The 19984-nt window shown below is 42.4% G+C and overlaps 1 protein-coding gene across 1 annotated transcript in view; it reads left to right on the top strand.

The window, feature by feature from the left end:
• Positions 1-16692, top strand: part of dcc (DCC netrin 1 receptor) — a 113099-nt gene extending 96407 nt beyond the window's left edge. Inside the window, exons 26-29 of the mRNA XM_061074979.1 lie at positions 1012-1161; positions 5486-5788; positions 11841-11989; positions 16603-16692. Of these exons, the coding sequence (XP_060930962.1) occupies positions 1012-1161; positions 5486-5788; positions 11841-11989; positions 16603-16692 (692 nt within the window). The remainder of the gene's footprint in view (positions 1-1011; positions 1162-5485; positions 5789-11840; positions 11990-16602) is intronic.
• Positions 16693-19984: the final 3292 nt, after the last annotated feature.

The following is a 19984-nucleotide window of genomic DNA, read 5'->3' as shown; positions in this document are numbered from 1 at the left end:
TGTCTGTCTGTCTGTCTGTCTGTCTGTCTGTCTGTCTGTCTGTCTGTCTGTCTGTCTGTCTGTCGGTCGGTCGGTCTGTCTGTCTGTCTGTCTGTCTGTCTGTCTGTCTGTCTGTCTGTCTGTCTGTCTGTCTGTCTGTCTGTCTGTCTGTCTGTCTGTCTGTCTGTCTGTCTGTCTGTCTGTCTGTCTGTCTGTCCGTCTGTCTGTCTGTCTGTCCGTCCGTCCGTCTGTCTGTCTGTCAGACCTCTTGTTCGCAAAGACAATTTCCCAATTCTTCAAGCGTTATTGCTTAAAAGTAAAAAGCTTCAATAGAGAAAAAACTAAGGATGTGAACACATTCATTTTATATCATCTTCTATCCAACCTTTGTTTACATTACAACTTTAACTAATCCTAAAGAATGCTAAATAAAATGAAAAAATCTAACTTTTATTTTTCAATGTCATTTATATTCATCATAACATCAGACTCACTACGTTTATTTGATATGAACAAAAATCAATATTTAGAGAAATATATACCTATATACCTGTCTTTTACTTCTGCAGGACAAATGTTCTTGTGTTTTTTTTCCTCACTGTAATTTAATTTCTAAAATGTTTCATTATCTCTGAATTCTGTATAATCTCAGATAAAATGTTCTGTGAGTGAATAAACCATAAAAAATGATAGAAGTACTAATATTGTGTTGAATTCAATAAATACAAGAAATCTGACTTGTTTTGTCATCAGACTTTGCTAAACAATTAAACATATTTTTTTTTTAAAATAGAAACATGAACTTAATATGTCTCAACTCTCCATGAGTTATATGAACTATGAACCTTTTTAGTTTTTTATATATGAAAATGTTTCTCTGCTCCTACATAATACTCCCTGCAGTTTCCTCTCAAGGTCGGGATATATGTTCTGTTTCTCCAGGTCTCTGTGTTCATGATGACTGTGACCTCTTTCTTCCGAGGTGCCATTGAGACTCAGTTTACTGATTCCATTTTTGTTGTGTGTGCTCAGCGGTTGTTAGTGCGATCCCGGTGCCGGCTCTGGACTCGTCTCAGTATCCTGGTATCCTGCCTTCACCTTCCTGCAGCTTCTCACACAACAAGTTCAGCCTGAGGCCGATGCCTTTCCCCAGCCTGACGGTGGACAGAGGTTACACACCAGGTACCACAATGATACGACTTCTGATACTGATGACAATACTGTAGAGAAATTCTCCGGGTAAAAATAACAGAACAACAGAAAACAGGTACAGGTATGTTTCTTGTCTAGAGCGAATATCTTCGCCTAGACCCAACAAATCCCCCTAGTTTCTGATCTAGTTTTCCTGGTAAAAATCATCAACTAATAAGTGCAGATGAGAACACAATCTCTTTGGCAGAAGTAATTAATTGGTGTCTTTATTGTATTTGAGGAACTTATTCTTCAGAAACCATGAAAATATTTCCAGAGGTTGTGTACGATTGGTCAGAAATATTTGTTAACTCTAATCCTCAAAGCTTTTTCTCTCTAAAACTGAATGTTTTGTTCTGGGAATGTCACACTAAAATCATAAAACAGCAATTATATACAGTAAATATTTTCCTTAGGGAACAATAGGTTTGATTATCTTTGTGTTAATGTATTCTGCTTTGGGTGGTGATTTAACACACATTTGTTTGCATGAAAATCTTTGAAATACCACTTGAATCTTTAATAAGAACATTGTTTTAAACTACATCTTAATCTTCCCATTCCTCTCCACTCTTCTCCGCCTCCCGTCTTCGTACTCAAGCCCCAGTTTGCAGTGTAGCTAAATGCTAAACGACATGATTGGGAGCAATAATTCAGTAATTGTCTAATTCCTGGTTGGCTTGTATCAATGATTTAACAACAGCAGAGACGTGAAGAAGCTTCAGAGTCATTGAATTAGCCGACCCACTGGGAGGGCTGATCACTGCTGGCAAAACACACTTATGAGCTGACGGAGGGGCGGGACGAGGCAGCTAATGATGGAGCGAGGCAAATAAAATGTAAGAGTCACACGGTGGCTGTTAAAGAGGCAGATTACACAAACTGAAGTTACACAATAAGAAACAACTGTAAACATCTGACCACAATAAAAAGATCGGCTGAGAGAGACCAGACAGATTCAGATGTGTACCTAATGCTGGATGAAGTCAGACGTAGACGTATAGAATATTTATTTTAAACAGAATAATGACAAAGAAAGCAACAGGGGGTGGAGATCCCAGCAAAAGAACAAAAGATTTGAATGAAATGAAACGTCACACCTAACCATCCCCTGCAGCCACTTGAAGAATCTAAACTAATCTAAAACTAAAAAAATAGCAAATCTTCATCACAAACTAAAACAACAAGCTAAAAATACTGAGAACCCAGCCGTCTAAAACAAATGCTGAGAAGAGAGAAGAGGAGGAAAACGTGCCACCAGCTCTTGTCTCTGCCTCAGGCTTCACTTCTTCTCTTGGGTGGTTCATGGATTTCAGGTGTTCTGCTCTGGTGGGAAAGAACACGTAAAGGAATGAGGGAGCACCAGAGAGAGAGGGATGTAATGTGTATGTGTAATGTGCACAGAAGGAAACCATAACAGCACTTTTTATTGTGTAAAATCACATTAGAGGATTAAACATATAAATCAAGCTGATAAATCTGCAGCTTGTTTGACCTTTTTGTGTGATTCTTGTTTCATGGCACTGGCTCCATTATAATGATACTTGAAACTCCTCCTCGTCATTTAATTGATTGCTGTTGCATTTAAAAGGGAACATATATTGTACATATTCAGGTGGACGATTTTAATTAGTGTTAATAATGTAAAATGTTTTCTTGACAGTCTGAGGAATGAATCACTTTCCTCAGACTGTCCATTGCTGCAGCTCCTCTTTTCAGCCTCTGTCTCAAACACTTTAGCTCCTGTCTCTTTAAGGCCCACAGTCTGCTCTGATTGGTCAGCTGGTTCACTCTGTTGTGATTGGTCAACAGCTTCAATGCTTGTAGGAATTGTCAGACCACCTCACCTCTGCCACACAGTGATGGAAAGTGTGTTTTTCTCCCGAGTGGAAAAAGCGCACGGCCGATACTTTGTGGAAGACGACAAGTCCACTGGCCAGAAGGTAGTAGGCTGAAGTGATGCATTTCATTAAGCCTGTCCCGACCCTCTGATACTTAAATAGCATATGTACCAGACGTGTGTTGCTATGGTACCAGTAGCATGTTCATTGTTTTGGAACAGGCAAGCTGCTATATATGTCTCCGTAGGATGGATGCTTCTCTGTTTCAGCTCCCTGAACTGTTAAACATCTCTCAGTTCTTTCTATGTGATTGCTCCTCTCTTTCCTCTTTCCCCTTTCATCATCCAACTCACCCCCTCCCACCCCCATCCTTTTCTCTTTGAGTGTCTCTCTCATTCTTTTGGTTTTTCCTCTTTCTCTCATCTTATCTGGTAAATGAAAACACAGCGACAGCACATGTAATTAGTGTCTTGTCCTTGCTCTCCCACGTTTTCTTAAACACACTTTCTTTTTTCACTGCCTTTCTGAAAAACCAGTAATCTCTAAAGCAGTGTTTTTAATTTAATCGCCTCCATCAAAGCAAAAACTATGAAAAAATGTTAAAGATGTTAAAGGAGACATATTATGCCCATTTTACCACAAGTTGATATGGTTCCTTGGGGTCTTATTGAAATGTCTGTAACATTTTTGGTCAAAATACCACAAGGATCATTTAAAACAACAGCCTTTTTACCCTGTCTAAAACAGCCCTCCTCAGATTGACCTCTTTTCAGCCCCCCCCCCCTCTCTCACCGCCCCGCCCCCCTCTTACCACCCCGCCCCCCCTGTCAATCACACACACACACACACATCCACTTTCACGTCTTAAATCTCTCCTTAGCATATGTAAGGTTGTTTAAATAATTTTAAGTCACTGTCCTGCACATATTTCTGTATTTGTTTGTTGTGTTTCTTCATTGAAGCTACAATTTTAAAACTACTACACCCTCTGATAAGGATGTACATTTATTTAAATACATGCATTATATATGTGTGTATACAGTATATAATTGTATCTGAGCGCTCGCACACACACAGATAGACACAGACACACACACACACAGGCAAAGGGATGTGGGGGCTAGCTTTGGAAGCTAACACTGCTGCAACTTTTGCAGCGAAATGCACTTAAAACCCGGGTATGAGTCTATTATAAAGCGAGCGACGGAGGCGGCAGCGAGCTGCTGGTGACCAGCAACGGTTCGTGCAGCTCGGGCTGCGTGGAGCAAATCTGTAAGAGCCAAAAAATTTAATGCACAGCTCTCTCCCCCACTCCTCCTCCTCCGCTTCGCCACCCGGGCGCTGAGCGAGCCCCCCGGCACCCGTACAATGCAACCGGAGACCGGGGGGGGTTCCTTAAACACGTTCCAGTGCTAGTTTCTAACAAAGACAGACACACACAGAAGCTACGAGTCGGGCTAGCCTCCGAGTGCATTGGTTTCTATGTGAACGTGCTGCATGCCCGGGACGCCACACACACACACACACACAAGCTAGACTCCGAGAGCTAACACCGGCACCTCCGGGGAGCGATCACCGGGACGTCCCGGACCCGACAGCGGCGGTGCACGGAGGTGCCGGTGCCGCAGCTAACGCTAGGCTAGCGTTAGCGTCGCTAGCAGCAAGCTAACGTTAGCTCCCGACAAAAAGCTGTTTTGTATACATGCTGCTTCTACCGGGGCAAAACACACACACACAGAAGCCAGCGTTAGCTGCTGCTGCTAACAACAACAAAGTCACAGCCAGCTGAGGCAGCACAACCACAGCATCAACACAGTGAAGCAGCTCCGAGCTCCTACCTGGAAAAAACACCAACAGCTCGCTCTCCCGGGTCCGTGCTCTCGTCTCCCGGGCTCCAGGCTCCGGGCTACGAGCTACGAGCTACGCGGTGGCTCCGGGCTCTAGGCTCCGGTGGTGGCCATCATATATGAACTCAATCCATCTCAAGCTTGTGTCTTCTGAAGCTGGAGTCACATGAAGAGCTGTGGGCTGATTTGTGCAGCCCAGCACTGAGCATCTCGGTGGTCGAATTCGTTTCATGCTGCTAGGTAGCTTATCCAAGAGTTTCCAAGTCTCGCAAGAATGCAATGGCGGCGCAAACCGATGGACCGTCAATAAAGTGGGTGGTTCTTAAATCTATGGTGGTTCTATCCATTGGTGGGTCGAGCGATGGGGGGAGTGGTCTATAACTGACTTGACGTAGGCATTTGCAATAATCCCATTGGAGGCACTCAAGCATACAGTTTCTGACAGAGAGGGACCACAAGAAATCGTGGGAGTTGTGTTTTTCCACAGTTTTTGGGACGGTAGACATGCCAGATACCCAAATTAACGTGTAGAAGCTCTACAAAGGTGGCATTTTCATAATATGGGCCCTTTAAGGATCATGTGTCCTAATATTTCTTCTAATTCTGCTCTAACTTCTTCTGCTTTAGCGATGCCCTCGGAGATCTGCACCAATCCTCTCCTGCAGCAGCAGCCTCCACCACAGCCGGCCCCTCCCCTCCTTCCAGGCTCCTCCCCCCTGCCGGTTGAGCACCCCCCTGTGGTCGGTCCAGTTCCGGGCGCTCCGACTTCAGCTGCAGCCTCTGAGGAGGTCCAGGCAACGAATGCTCGGAGCATCCCAACGGCCTGTGTGCGGCCCACGCACCCGCTACGAAGTTTCACCAACCCACTGCTGCCCCCCCCCATGGGGACCATCGACCCTAAGGTGTACACATCCATGCTTCCACAGTCCAGTGAGTACAGATGTGTGTTGGGCATTTCACAAATGAGTAAAAAGTGTGCGTGTGTGTCTAAGCTGGAAACTAATGTAAGGAGCCAACTATGACATCATTTGACACAACGTGAGAGTTGAACTTTTATAACAAGACAATTTCTGAATGAATGAAGTCACTCATTAGCTGAGCTTTTAGCCATTAACCCATGTTTGTGTAATAAAGTTAACTTTAATCAGTTATTTTGATTCTTCATATTTCCATTTTTACTTTGACTTTGTCACAACCAACCAGAGAACATTTCCCTTCAATGTCACTGAGAGCTGTGTATGAGAGGCAGAGGCTGAGACAGAAGTAAAGTCACAATAAGGTTTATTGGAATGTCCAGTAAAGCAGGCGGGCAGGTAGAACTCTGAAGCTGGAGTTGGGCAGTTGTCCAGCTGCTGGTCCTGGGCAGGGAGACAGACACAGTCAGGACACGGGACTAACAGGACGTCTCGGAATCTTAAATCTTGCGATTTGCAGCTGCTACAACTGACTTGAACTTAGTCTCTAGTCCAGCGAAGACTGAGAGCAGGAGTGGAGCTTTTAAAGGCAGCTGGTCAATCAAGGTCCCAACTCCAGCACAGACTAGGGGGCAGATGAGTCTAGGGGGCAGATGAGACTAGGGGGCAGATGAGACTAGGGGGCAGGACACAGACAAGCAAAATGCATGAGCCTCAGGCTGCTACACAGTTTGTGTTTGTGTGTTACAGGATGTACTGTAACTGACTTTGACATTAGCCAGCGGGTTAGATCTCTCTCTCTCTCTCTCTCTCTCTCTCTCTCTCTCTCTCTCTCTCTCTCTCTCTCTCTCTCTCTCTCTCTCTCTCTCTCTCTTTCTCTCTCTCTCTCTCTCTCTCACTCTCTCTCTCTCTCTCTCTCTTTCTCTGACCCTACATCACATGATGTAAATTCTTTGAGGATGCTTCCAAATCTAAATTTGTTTATATCATCACAGAAAAAGTCACTGCACCAGGTGCATGGTTCATAAAGGTTGTAATAGACTGTCAATTAATCTTGCGTGTGTTTAGCTCATCAGCTGCTTAATAATACATTTTTATTTTATAAGGCGCCTTTCAAGGTCGCCGTACAACAGTCAGCAATACAGTTAGATCAAAAGTTTTAAAATGCACAAAGCAGAGCAGCAGCAGAACATCAACGTCAGCACACAGTAACTGTGGGCTGTTTGGTGAGAGTGTGCTTAGAGCCGATGATGACTGCCTCGGTTTTTTCACTGTTCAGTTTGAGGAAATTGGAGGAGAACCAGGATTTGATTTCCTGTAAACAGGCACAGAGGGAGGAGGGTGGGAAGGTGGAAGAGGGTTTGGAGGAAACGTAGAGCTGGGTGTCGTCCGCATAACAGTGGAAGTTGATGTTGAATTTACGGAAGATCAGTCCAAGTGGGAGGAGGTAGATGATGAATAGGATAGGGCCAAGGACAGAGCCCTGGGGAACACCAGAGGAGAGGGGGGAGGGGTCGGATGTGAATGATTTTAACTGGATGAACTGAGTACGGCCATGGAGATATGAGCGGAACCAGTCTAGGGGTATGGAGGCAAGTCTGTCAAGGAGGATGGAGTGGGATATGGTGTCAAAAGCGGCGCTCAGGTCGAGGGAAGGCGAGCGGCTTCACACTGAGCTCCTCCGTTCTCTGGATCTTCTCTGGAGGATCACACTCAGCTCCTCCTCCTCCTCCTCCTCCTCCTCCTCCTCCTCCTGAGCTCCTGTATCGAGTCTGAATCCAGGAGCAGTGTGAACAGCAGAGAACCACACCACACAGGACATGTTATAAAATCATGTCTTTAAAAGTCAATGGCTGAATCAACAATCGCCAACTTAGAAATGATTCTTTAACATCTCAAGAATCCAACACTTGGAGAAGAGAAATGAGATCAAACAAAAGAAGAAACAAAAAATGATCCTGATTTTACTCATTTCTACCAAGACATTTTGTCTCTTCATATAAACATAATTAGTGTGTTAGCTGACTGCCACTAATTTTGAACTTACTTAAGGGAAGAGCAAAATATTCCCTTATCCACTTGTTTTTCTTTTTTTCGTTTACTTTCTATCTCTTTCTGTCATTCATTCTTTTTGATCTCTTTCCCTCTGTGATCACCTGCAGAAGCATGAACACAAGACAAGCCTCGTACAAATGATCCCTGAGTATGAAGGGGGTGTATTTATGTGGGTATAATGCTTTGTGTTAGTGTGTATCATCTGTGTGTGTGTGTGTGTTTGTGTGTGTGTATTTACTTCCATTACAGATCTGTTTACACGCCCAGGTGGCCTCAGATTAACATTGATTTTCAGCTCCTGGAAACCTTTCTCTCCGAAATAGCAACCCTGCAGCCACAATCTGCAAGACTCTCCGAGTGACCCCCCCCCCCCCCGACACACACACCTTCCACCCTCTGCCCCCGACAGCACAATACCTCCACCAGACCTCCCCCCCCCCTCTTACCTCTATCAAACTGGGAAAACAGAGCAGTGAGCGATGGCGTCTGCTCGTTGTTGGTCTTGCTTGTGTGTTTATCCTGAACGACTCCCTCTGTGGAAACAATGAGATTGTTCCTAATGTTTAAGTGGATTGTTGTGGTTAGAGGTGGAGAGAAGGAGAGAGAGAAAGAGGAGAGGTTGATGACAGATGGATATGGAAGATGGATAGAAGCCTGCACAGGGATATATATTTATTCGACACTAGATCTGATGTTGATCCATCGGCACCGTGACGTCATCTGTGGTTTCTGGATTATGGTCAAAATAGAAATATTTCTTATTTCTATTTCTTTCTTGACTAATCCTGAGTCAATCCCAGCTGTCAATCATGACGTTTTTATATCATCAAATAACTAATTTAAACCAAACTGATCAGAAGCACTTGAACAAACATCAGTGAGATAAGAACGAACTGAAATGACAGAAACATCTTTGACAAACATTTATTTAACGTCTACTTTGATGGATCTGCTAACATGGAAGAGGAGGGGTTTATGACCTGTACTGCAGCCAGCCACCAGGGGGCAAACAAGATGATATGGCTTGCTCTACCAACAACAGGTGTGATGACATTCAACCATCCGTCCCTGCCTCCTTGGTTCTCTGCTCAACGAGAACAGGGTTAATTTTCCATCGTAATTGAAGCCTGAGCCAGGAACTTAAATTTAAAATGGAACAAATCCAACGGCAATTATGTAGCTGCCGTGAAAACAGATAAGTTTGAATTAGAAATATCAGCCACGTCTATTTTTGAGTTTGAGTGGAGCAAAGAGTTTTTTTCCCACAGAATCGACCTCCTCGTCCTCCTTCATTTTAGATGCCTTATTAAAACTGAGAGTTTCATGGCTTTTTAAATTGAGTCCCGAAGCTCAGAGGAAAGTATGATGGTGGAACTTACTTAACCTAATTCATCCTGAATGGACAGTTTAACGCTGAGAGACTCAATGTCTGATACTAAGAAAAGCTTGAGGCAGAGTCAGTGATGCAAATTATAAAATGATTCCAAATTTTATAGAAACAAAACCAAAGTAATATAATAAATGTAATATTATAAAATATCAAATCAACTTAATTTGAGTAAATCAAAAATAATAAAATATTTCATGGCTTATGTTTAAAGTGTGAGTTAGAATTCTCTTCTGTGAGCATGAACATAAGAATCACGTGACCTGTCTGCTGCTCCCTCATTGGTCAGGCAGGTGGACTGCAGACACACACAAAGGAAAAAGCAGAGACACAACGCCGCTGTTGAAACCAGGAGAATGTCGGCTGTCTCCCTCTGGAGACTCGACGTTTCCTCAAAGACTTGATTTCAAACTGTTTTTATCTCAAGCTGTACTCGGGATCAATAGCCCCGCCCCCTCCATCTTCACCTCCCATCGCTGTAAATCTCCCGTCTCTTTGCCTTTGACCCAGAAACAGACAGACACTGCTGATGTGAACCCCGGCGGGTGTTTCACACCTCACTTCCAGCTTGTCTGGTAAATATATCTACCTCTCTGAGCCCCCCCCCCCCCCACCTCACCTCACCCTTCTCTCTGACAAATCCCCCGAGGGTGAGCCAGGCACCGTGAAACTCTCTTTTATGGCTTCTTCCAGTGTGTATGTGTAACCTTTTCTTGAGCTCTGTGCTGCTGCAGCTCATTGTGTTTTTCTGGAGCTTGTTCAGTTTAGATTCAGTCCGACAGCAGCGTGCTCAGAAGTCACACCAACACATTTGGTTCGGCTTCATTTTAGAAATGAAGCTGGCAGCATCGTCAGCACATTTACAGAATACAGACATTCAGCGCCACACAACGTCAGTGGAAAGAAAAACACTGCGACTGAGAGATACTAAGTCTTGTCTTACTCTTGTGTCCTTGTAAGCTGGTAATGTTTCACACAGCTGAAAGTTTAGACAAATGGAAAATAGTTAAACTCACGACTTAGGTCATTCAAGTGAGAGTGAGTGTGTCGTAGCTTTCTGATAGTTGTCTGCAGACTCACGTGACGGAGCAGATGCTTTGTTACAGGGAGCCATCTGGGAAGTCTTTATCGGAAGTGTTTGAAAAAATATTCAAATGACGCATTGCTGTTGATTGTATGGAACATCGATCACTGTTGAGGAGCTTAGTCGGGAGAAGAGTGAAAACACTTTTTCTTCTGTGCTATATTTTACTTTCCTTTATTTGAAGAAAATGCAAACAATTCGAACCCTTTGTGAAGTGATGAGTAAAAACTAAAGTCAAATTGTGCTTTTTAAACATTAACACCAAATAAAAAAATATAAACATGTGGCCATATTAAGGTATGTGGTAAGTTCATTACTGCTATACAGCAAAACAGAACAAGTAAACAAGGAACTTCCTGTCTAAAGCCTCTCCTTCATTTAGAGCACCTCTGAAGGCCAACCCTTGTATTTGGGCCTTTTAGCTCTTTTGCCAACACGGTCACAATCCACCATCAACAGATTGTATCCAGCTCGTTGGTGTGAATGGGCTCATCACTAATTCACTGTTGTGTTGATCTGTGGGTGTGGGTGGGGCTTACAGAGGAGTTGAGCTGAGAGTCGTGAGTATGGACCGTAGCCAACACAGGTTCTATAGACACTATAGACAACAGACATCATGCTCAGAATGGTCCCTAACCCTGTGTTGTCATGATGACTAGTGTTGCGTTACTCTATCACAAAGACACAAAGAAACAAACACACTCACACACACTCAAATTCTCGCTCACTACCGGTATTTTACGTGATGGACTAACGGTTATAATAATAAAAAGTTACATTATTAATAACATGTCATTGTATACTCTCTAAAAAATAGTTGCTACTAAATGGTTGCCGTGTGTCTCCCTGCTTCAGCCACGAGCAATAAGCCTAGAGTCTGAAAATCTGGATTCTCGCTTGCAAGAGATGCAGCTGCCTCACAAGGTTTTAGACCAGTAGAGCAGAACATGGTTTTATGAACCTGGAAGGTGCTGCAATGAAATGTTATTCAATTTTCTGCTCTCTGGTGGGCTGTTCTCTGAAAGGTCAGACATACAGTAAGACTGTTTGCTATTGGTTGACAGAACAACAACAGAGAAGGAAATGATTGTTGTCTGTTATATAGCAGAGTGTTAACATGTATGCATCTTATCATGCTATATTTAGAATTTGAGCATGCTTAGCATCAGCTGACAGTCAATGCAATGTAACTCCCCCCCCCCCCCTCAAACTGTTCACACCTTGTACAATCGAGCTAAAACATCTCAGACAACGTGGCCGCCATCTTTGGAAGCAGAGTTGTGATATGATGGCATTTTGTCCAGGGTCTGGCCCAATGTCCGTTGGTTTTGGCTCTAGAATAGAAGAGCAGCGTAGACAGTGGATGGATTCATCTTTCAGGCCTTTCAGGTTGATGACATTTCGATTTCATTCTTGCTCTGCAGTTCTGCTGTGAAAGAACTGCATTTATAAAAGAAAAAGGATTGATGAGTTGATTGACAGAAATACATACTTTTCTTGTTAAATATATTTTGAAACGACCTGTGGTCCTGTCTTGCCCAGGTGCTAGCCTCCCAAAGCCCCAGGTGAAGACGGCCTCTCTGGGTCAGGCGGGTAAGGCTCGATCGCCTCTGCTGCCGGTCTCGGTTCCGACGGCGCCAGACTTCCCAGAAGAGGGAGAAACGAAACCCGACGAGGATTCAGCTGCTAACGTGAGTCCAGACAAAATGACTAATGTTTACACCAGAGGTACGTTACTGTGTCCACAGCAAACATCGTCCCATTAGGTTTCAGCCTGGTTTCCCTGACATTTCAGTTGGGAAACATTTTCAAACATTGAGCCAAGCAAAGTATAACTTGCCACAACAAACAAACTCCATGGATTTACATTTACAAAGACCCACATAAACGTTTATCACTGCAACACCTTGTTGGAGACGTGTGTTCTAGTTTCATTCTGATTATTATACTACGAATAATCGTAATAACCATAGACAAATAATGAGCTGAGTTCTAATCCAACTTATAAACACAACTGGAGGAGTTTGAGATTTTAGTTTTTAGTTCCGAATCAAACACACCCAAACACAGACTCACACAAACACACACAAACATACTCTCTCTCTCACACACCCACACACACCCACACACACAGACACACACAGACAGACACTCTCTCACAGACACACACACACAGAGACACACACATACATACACACAACTGCACAACTTTGTCACTACACCTGTTTCCCTTTCCTCTGGTGTGTAGGTGGTTTTTCATTAGTGACAGAACCTGTGCAGAGCTAGAAAGGTAGAGGAGGAGGGCAGAGAGGAAAATGAAACAAGAGAAATAAAAACTGTGGGGAGAAGAATGGAAAAGGGAGGGAAGAAGAGAGAGGATAAGAGGATGGGTCTAGAAAATAATGGTGGAGGGGAAGTGGATGCAGGAAATTAGCTGTGGAGGCTGAAAATGGGAAAGAGAAAAGGTGGAGAAGAGGATGAGATGAGACTGGAGAACTGATGAATGAAAGCAAACAGGGAGAGTGGAGGAGGGAGAGAAATGGATGAAGGGAGGAGGAGGGAAGGCAGAAGAGGACAAGGAATGAGATAAATGACAGAAAATGATATGGAGGGATGCTGGACGTCAGGGATTTTTAAATATTGATGTGTGACTCAATGACAATGGGACAAGAGGAAGCATCAACACGGCAATGGGAAGAGAAGAATTCTCCATGAGGGCCAGACCAGGAAAAGAAAGGAAATGAAATGAGGAGAGGAGAGATATAAGGGAGAAAAGAAAGGTGGACCAAAAAGGTAGACAAGCAGGGGGAGTTGCCCTAGCAACAGGAAGAGAGGGGGATGCTCCAGGGGGAAGAAGGATGAGGGAATGAGGATGAGGAAAGGTGAGATGTACCAGAAAAGGAGAGGAGAGGAGATGAAGAGGGGAGAGGAAAGGAGGAGTGAAGGAGACAGAAGACGAGAGGAGAGACAAAAAAGAGGGCAGGGTGATCTGATAAGGAGGAGTGGAGAAAATGAGATGGAAAGATGGTTCAGAGGAGAGAGAGTGATAAAGGTCAGCAGGTCTTTCTCTTCATCTGCTCCTCTATCTCTGTAATTGATCGGGTCTTTTCCCATCAGCCCCCTGGCCTATCCATCTCATCCTTGCCACACACACACACACACACACACACACACACACACACACACACACACACACACACACACACACACACACACACACACACACACACACACACACACACACACACACACACACACACAGTTAATAGACTGTGACACACACACACTGTGAGTAAAGTCACTACAGTGCTTTTATTATGTTGTTAGAGCAGTGACATATTTGAAAGTAGCACAGAAGGAGGGTGCAATATGGAAAATGTTTCCTCTCAGCACAGAGCTGATCGGTTCCTACTTAAGATATGAATCTTCTTAATCGACTTACAGATGGATAGTTTAATTTCCTTTAAAAACTCAATAATTTCATAAAAAAGCTGGAGGGTTTTTAATATCAAATATGAACTTGAACAGGAGGAAATGTAATTGTCGGGGACTAAGTTAAATTGTGTATTAATTACCTGACTAATCGCGATGATTGGGGGCAGACATTAGGAAGTAAACATTTAAGTACCAACTTTGGCTCTGAAATATATATTTTTTAAAGGATGTCATCATCAAACAATTCAGACTAATAAATATTACTGAAGTCTGATTTTACATTTTAACCATAGATTGTGTTGTAAATAACTATAAATAAAAAGAAAACACAAACACAACCAAATACATGGATATTTTATTTAGAACATAAATATAATTTTAACGTGAAATTTAATAATCATGATAATGATAATAATCATAACTACAAAAGCCAATGTCCAATGTCAAAGCAGTTTTACCCATTATTTCTATAAAACATGATCACATTCCAATATGTGCAGTTTTATAATGTATCAACACAATTGCCAGAATAACGTCACACTTATTGTATATTTGTGTGCAGCTTTTTGTTACGTGCTCACTATGATCCATTAAGTTATTAACGACTACACAGACGATGAGACCTTATAGTCAAGTGATTTCCCCGATGTGTGGATAAATAAAGTTTTATCTGATATAATCTATAGTTTAAACATCAACAAGCATTTTATTCCATCGATGAATCTTTTACAGGCTCAGTGAAACTCTCCTGTCACAGGTCAACAAATCAGATGAGGTCAGACGTTTTGTGAGGTTCTTCATACACTTTTATGATTTTTACAGAAGCCTTTTTGACCATAGAAAATGGAAAATACCAAATACTCATTCAGAGTGAAAGTAAAAGGTCAAGAGTTCACTGTGTGTGTGTAAGACAGGGAAAGAACAAGCTAAGTGCGGCTGTTTCACCAGAATCATTGATTTGTCATCGGTTAAAGAACCACATGGGTTTAAAACTATGCAGAGTCAAAGTCTTTGGACTTTATGTCGTCCCAGTTAAGGACCTTGTTTGAGTTTGTTAAACAACTCATATATATATATAAATATATATATATATATAAATATATATATATATATATATATATATATATATATATATATATATATATATATATATATATATATATATATATATATATTTATCATCTGTACTCATATGAAATGTGCACGCCAGCATGTTGGCTTGTACTCAGTTTACAGCACTGATACTGAGCAGCATCTGTATCATCACTAAATTATTCCTGATTACATGACCTTATTTTTGACACTACATTTAAGACTAGAAAAAGCAGTCGGCGTGTGCTGCTGGTGAACTGGCTGCTGCTGGTTGATCACGAATGTTTAACTGTCTGAGTCCCGTTGTTATCGAGCTTCACTGATGAGTTAAATGAAGGCGATATAAAAATCTATATATGACTGGAGGGAGAGTGACGTTGTCCTAAGGCAGAAACCAGTCGAACACTGACCGAACCTGACTGTGTGGTCAGGCTAAAAGCTTTAACTGGACCAGGCAGATTTATCAGGGTTGAATCTGAGGTTGTTGGCTTTAAACACAGTCTTTAAACAAGTCCTGTAAATACAAATATCCCTAAATACAAGACAAACAGTAAAACCGAGTGTATCCATATAGTTTGCTGCACTGCACATGGCAGTGACTCTTCTCCAGGATCAATGTATTATAATGGAAAGTTTGTGCATTAATACAAACCTTTGGTGTGTGAGAAATATGTTTGCCGTTATCGGTTTTCCACAGCCCTGAGCAGAATATTGAATTTTTTTTTAACTGCAAGAACAAAATCTGCACGAAAGCCATGCTCAATATAACTCACAGCGTGTGTAGGGAAGAGACGTGCACTTGACTGTTGGACTGTCTGACACACACACACACACACACACACACACACACACACACACACACACACACACACACACACACACACACACACACACACACACACACACACACACACACACACACACACACACACACACACACCACTGATGGAGGCACTTAAGCCGGTCCACTCAGAGGTGACAGTTTGTATAGCTGAACCAAACACACCATGACACAGTGATCACAGAGGATCTGCAGGATTAAAGTGCAGCCGGTCACATTGCGACTGTGTCCTGTCCTTTGTAACTACAGCTCCAGCATTTTGTAAACATGCACAATATAACTGTGTCTCACTCTTCCAACTGTAAGACATACATTTTAGTGTTTGATAACTCTAACCCTGAAAACAACAGACTTGTGGTTGTAGTAATAAAACCCTAACATGCCATGAGACACTCCTCTGCATGGCTGTGCTGAAGAGTCGGTAGCAACCATGACCACAGTCAGGTTTAGAGGTAGTTCAGCCATCGTCTTCACCGCTGCAACAAGAGCATAGTAACAGTGAGCAGTCTGCATCCAGATCTCACTGCACTCCCTTTGCATCTCCTATGTCATTCTATAAAGATAGTTAGTTATTGCGCCAGAAAACACACTGGATCATGATTTTAAACAATATAAATTACATATTATATATATGATATAAATTATCAAATATGCATCCCATACTCTGTATTCCCCTTCTGTTGTCCTGGAGGGTTAGGGTTAGGGTTAGGGTTACACACAAGCAGACAAAAGGAGAAAGAGAGGAGTGGGGGGGGCTATGAAGACCATCATCATTTACCCCCGAACCCCTACATTGAACGGGTTACATGCAACAACAAGCGGAGAAAGCAGAATCGCAGGCTAGCCTGTGTGAACTGTGTAAATCTTAAATACCACACAGGCGTTCCGGACGGAGTTTCTAACACTTACATGTAACCTCTACTTGTTGTCTTTCAGGTTTACGAGCAGGACGACCTGTCTGAGCAGATGGCCAGTCTAGAGGGACTGATGAAGCAGCTCAATGCTATTACTGGTTCAGCCTTCTAACCTTTGACCCCAGCCAGGCCCAGCCCTAGGTCACAGTCCAGTCTGGAACCCTTCTTCAAGCCTTGATGTCACCTGCTGTCTTCTTTCTAGCAGCAACTGGTCAATCTAGGTTTGAAAAGATCTCTGTGGAACCTGCTTTTCTGCTTGGTGGAGTTTGTTGGGTTTCTAATGGTCTGGGCTTGTATCTGCTGTTTGGGACCGAGATAAACAAAAGGTAACACTGAATAACTCTACAGCAGCACAACATGAACTGACAGAACAGAAATGGATCGAAGGGCTTCGTTAGGAGCTCAAACTGAAACCCCTTGAAAGACCCTTTGACCTCAATCACAAAACTAGAAAAACCCAATGCCTAGCGCCTTGACATAAAAAAACAGGAGGAAAGAATTTTCACAAAAAAAGAAGAGACATTTATACGAGCCCTCCTGTTCCTCTTCTTTGTGGTATTCATTAGCGTCCTCCTCAGCTGAGTTCTGCACAACTCAGTTACTGTGACTATACTTAACTTATTTTTTGTTACTGTTGGAAGTACTCCTATTTTCAACACTTTTCTTTTTGGTACTTCCTCTTTGTGCAGTTACAGGATGTGTATATATATTTTTTACAAGTACCAGGACGTACGTTATGAAAGAACGAACACATCCTCAGCCACCAAAGTTTCAACAAACTTAAAATGTTTCTTACCTGAATCCAAGGATGTCTGTTGCGGTCATGTGTGAGGATCCTTACTGGCATTTCTTGGCCATTAGTTGTTGTTCCACTCTTGAAGTGGACAGTGTGATTTCATTGAACCAGCCATCATTCATACTTCATGCAGCCCTTCCACATCTGGATCCTGAGGTTAAAAGAGTATTTGAAGCTTTTTTACTTGTCTGAATCATCCGGCTAAGGATCTACCTGAATCTACTCTGTAAGGACTTTATCAAAACCTCTATATACTCCCACAATCTTGCTGTTCTTTACTCTCCTTACCCCGGATACAAACGCCATGTTCCTACAAGGACTTCTGTTGTTGTCAAATTCCCAATAATGGAAAACTTCGTGTGACTTTCTTTGTTTTTACTCCTTGTTGAAGTCCGTCTCACCCCCAAACATCAAATGTTGAAAGATATCTGGATTTTGATCGGTTGAAACCATCCCTTCGTGGACAAATGAAGGTATGGCTTAGGATGCTACTAAGAAACCTTGTTCCGCCAAGTGGAACTATGTGTACGTCACATTAAGTCCATGGTCACCCCCTGCTGGCTGAAGTGTGGAAGTGCATGCTGCCTTGACTATGAAGGAGCATTTTATTAGGTAAGGTTGTTCATAGAAATAGATTCTGAGTGCCATCAGAATACATCATGTAGAGAAAGAGATAGAAAATGAAACCTCCCAGGTGAGTGTTTTGTCTTATTTGATAATTAAAAACATACCACAGATACGACAGAAAGTACCGAACTTGCCATCAAGTCAGGCTCCAGGCCCCCCCCCCTCCTCTAAATATGATTATTTCTGGTTTCAAAAAACCAAGATGAGGTGGATAGAATGTTAATCTAGAGGCAGCTGTGTCAGTCTGTAACTAGCAAAACACTTGTATTGCAGTTGGAACGCTGGGGGTGAGATCAGGTCCGGTCTTGTAAATGCAATGATAGATAAAGCTCTCAGCTAAACCTCCATGCAAACATATAATGAGACAGAGAAGCTAACAATTAGCACTTTTGGCACAGACTGGAGCATAATCATAATCAAGTGCTAAAAACAGGTGAACTGGACTTGGTTGAGCATCTTGAAGACATTTCACTTCTCATCCAAGAGGCTTCTTCAGTTCTGATGCTGGAGTTTCAGGTATTTAACTTGTACCGTCATTAGGAATCCTTGAGTTTTACTGAGATCCTGGACCCACGATGCTGTTGGCTTCACTATATTGTACATGTTGACTGTGAAGGATTACAAATATGTAAATGTATTCTTCACAATCCACTCAGGTTCTGTTTGATTGTTTGAGGGTCTCAGGTCTGTGTCAGCTGTTAAAACTCAAACATACATTTTAACCACATTAGGGCTGTCTGTCCCTTTTTCCAAAAATCTAGTTCGGATAAATACTTCATGTCATGCAATTACTTCAAATTCATACATCAGATGGCCATATGTCCTTTTAGACAGAATATTTTGAATTTGCAGAGCTTATGCACTGCTTGATTATTATCTTTTCAGCCCATGCTCGAATGAATGCTCAAGTTCCCCAGGAAAAGTGCCCTAATCCACATTGAAATGAAAGTTATATGCGCACTGGCTTCAGTTGGGTCCTCTACTTCCAAGTCTCTGCAATAAAGAAATAACCTGAAACCACAGGCGGCCTGGAATGAAAAGGAATCCATTCATAAAAGTGAAAAAGGACCTTGAAAAAAATCAGCAGGGCTGGAGAGTGTGATTCATATGATTGAGCTAAAACAGAGGAAACCACTGGTATGATGCTCTGGGTTTGGTGTTTACACGAGAGAGAACTGACCATGTCTTAAAACCTTTAAGCAGTGTAGTCACATTTAAATGGCTGATTTAGTCTTGTTATTCAACGGCATTTCCATCCAGCTGCCAGAAATTCAGGTCATGTTAAGATCCTGATGATCTCAGTTTGCGATCCCAGTTTGCGCCCATAGTTCCACATCATTCATCAGGACAGATGTTATTAAAATGTACACACATTCGTATATATATAAACTTTCAGTGCCAACATCCTGCGTGTCAGACGTGTCAATCATCATGACCCTTTTACCCTCTTGATTTTTTGTTGCCAGCGAAATGAAAGTCCACGTGCCTTTACTTTTCACCACTGAATTATTTTTCTTCTCCTGTTTTTAGTAAGTTTATTAGAAGTCTTTGTTAAATGTTAGAATGCTCTGTGTTAATTTGTTCTTCTTGCACGGCCATTTCAAAGGAAACAGATGAGACGGTCGACTCAGCTGAGGGCTTTTCCCGAAAGCACCATTTCCCTTTTGAACTGTGAGACTTTAAAGAAAAGCGGTTCTGTCACTTCAGCAGTGCAGATGCAACGTTTGAGTAGCTGCCTGGAAACAAAGACACATCAGATGCTTGATGACGGGGGTTAGAGCCTGTTGCCCAAGTATTACAGAAAACAGCCTGCGTGTCTGTCAAAACATCTCAGGAGTGAAATCCCCCCCACAACAAAAACATCTCTGTCCTAACAAGTCTCCCAGTTAACCTAAAGGATGGCAAAAGGTTTCTGTTACTTGAGAGAATTCATCTCACTTCTCCTGATGTTGATGATTTAATAGAAGTGTGTCAAAATAAT

The sequence above is a fragment of the Limanda limanda genome, chromosome 1 (genome assembly GCF_963576545.1).
Source record: "Limanda limanda chromosome 1, fLimLim1.1, whole genome shotgun sequence".
Classification (NCBI taxonomy): Eukaryota; Metazoa; Chordata; class Actinopteri; order Pleuronectiformes; family Pleuronectidae; genus Limanda; species Limanda limanda.
The sequence above is the reverse complement of the archived record's forward strand: the minus strand, read 5'-3'. Positions and strand labels throughout refer to the sequence as shown.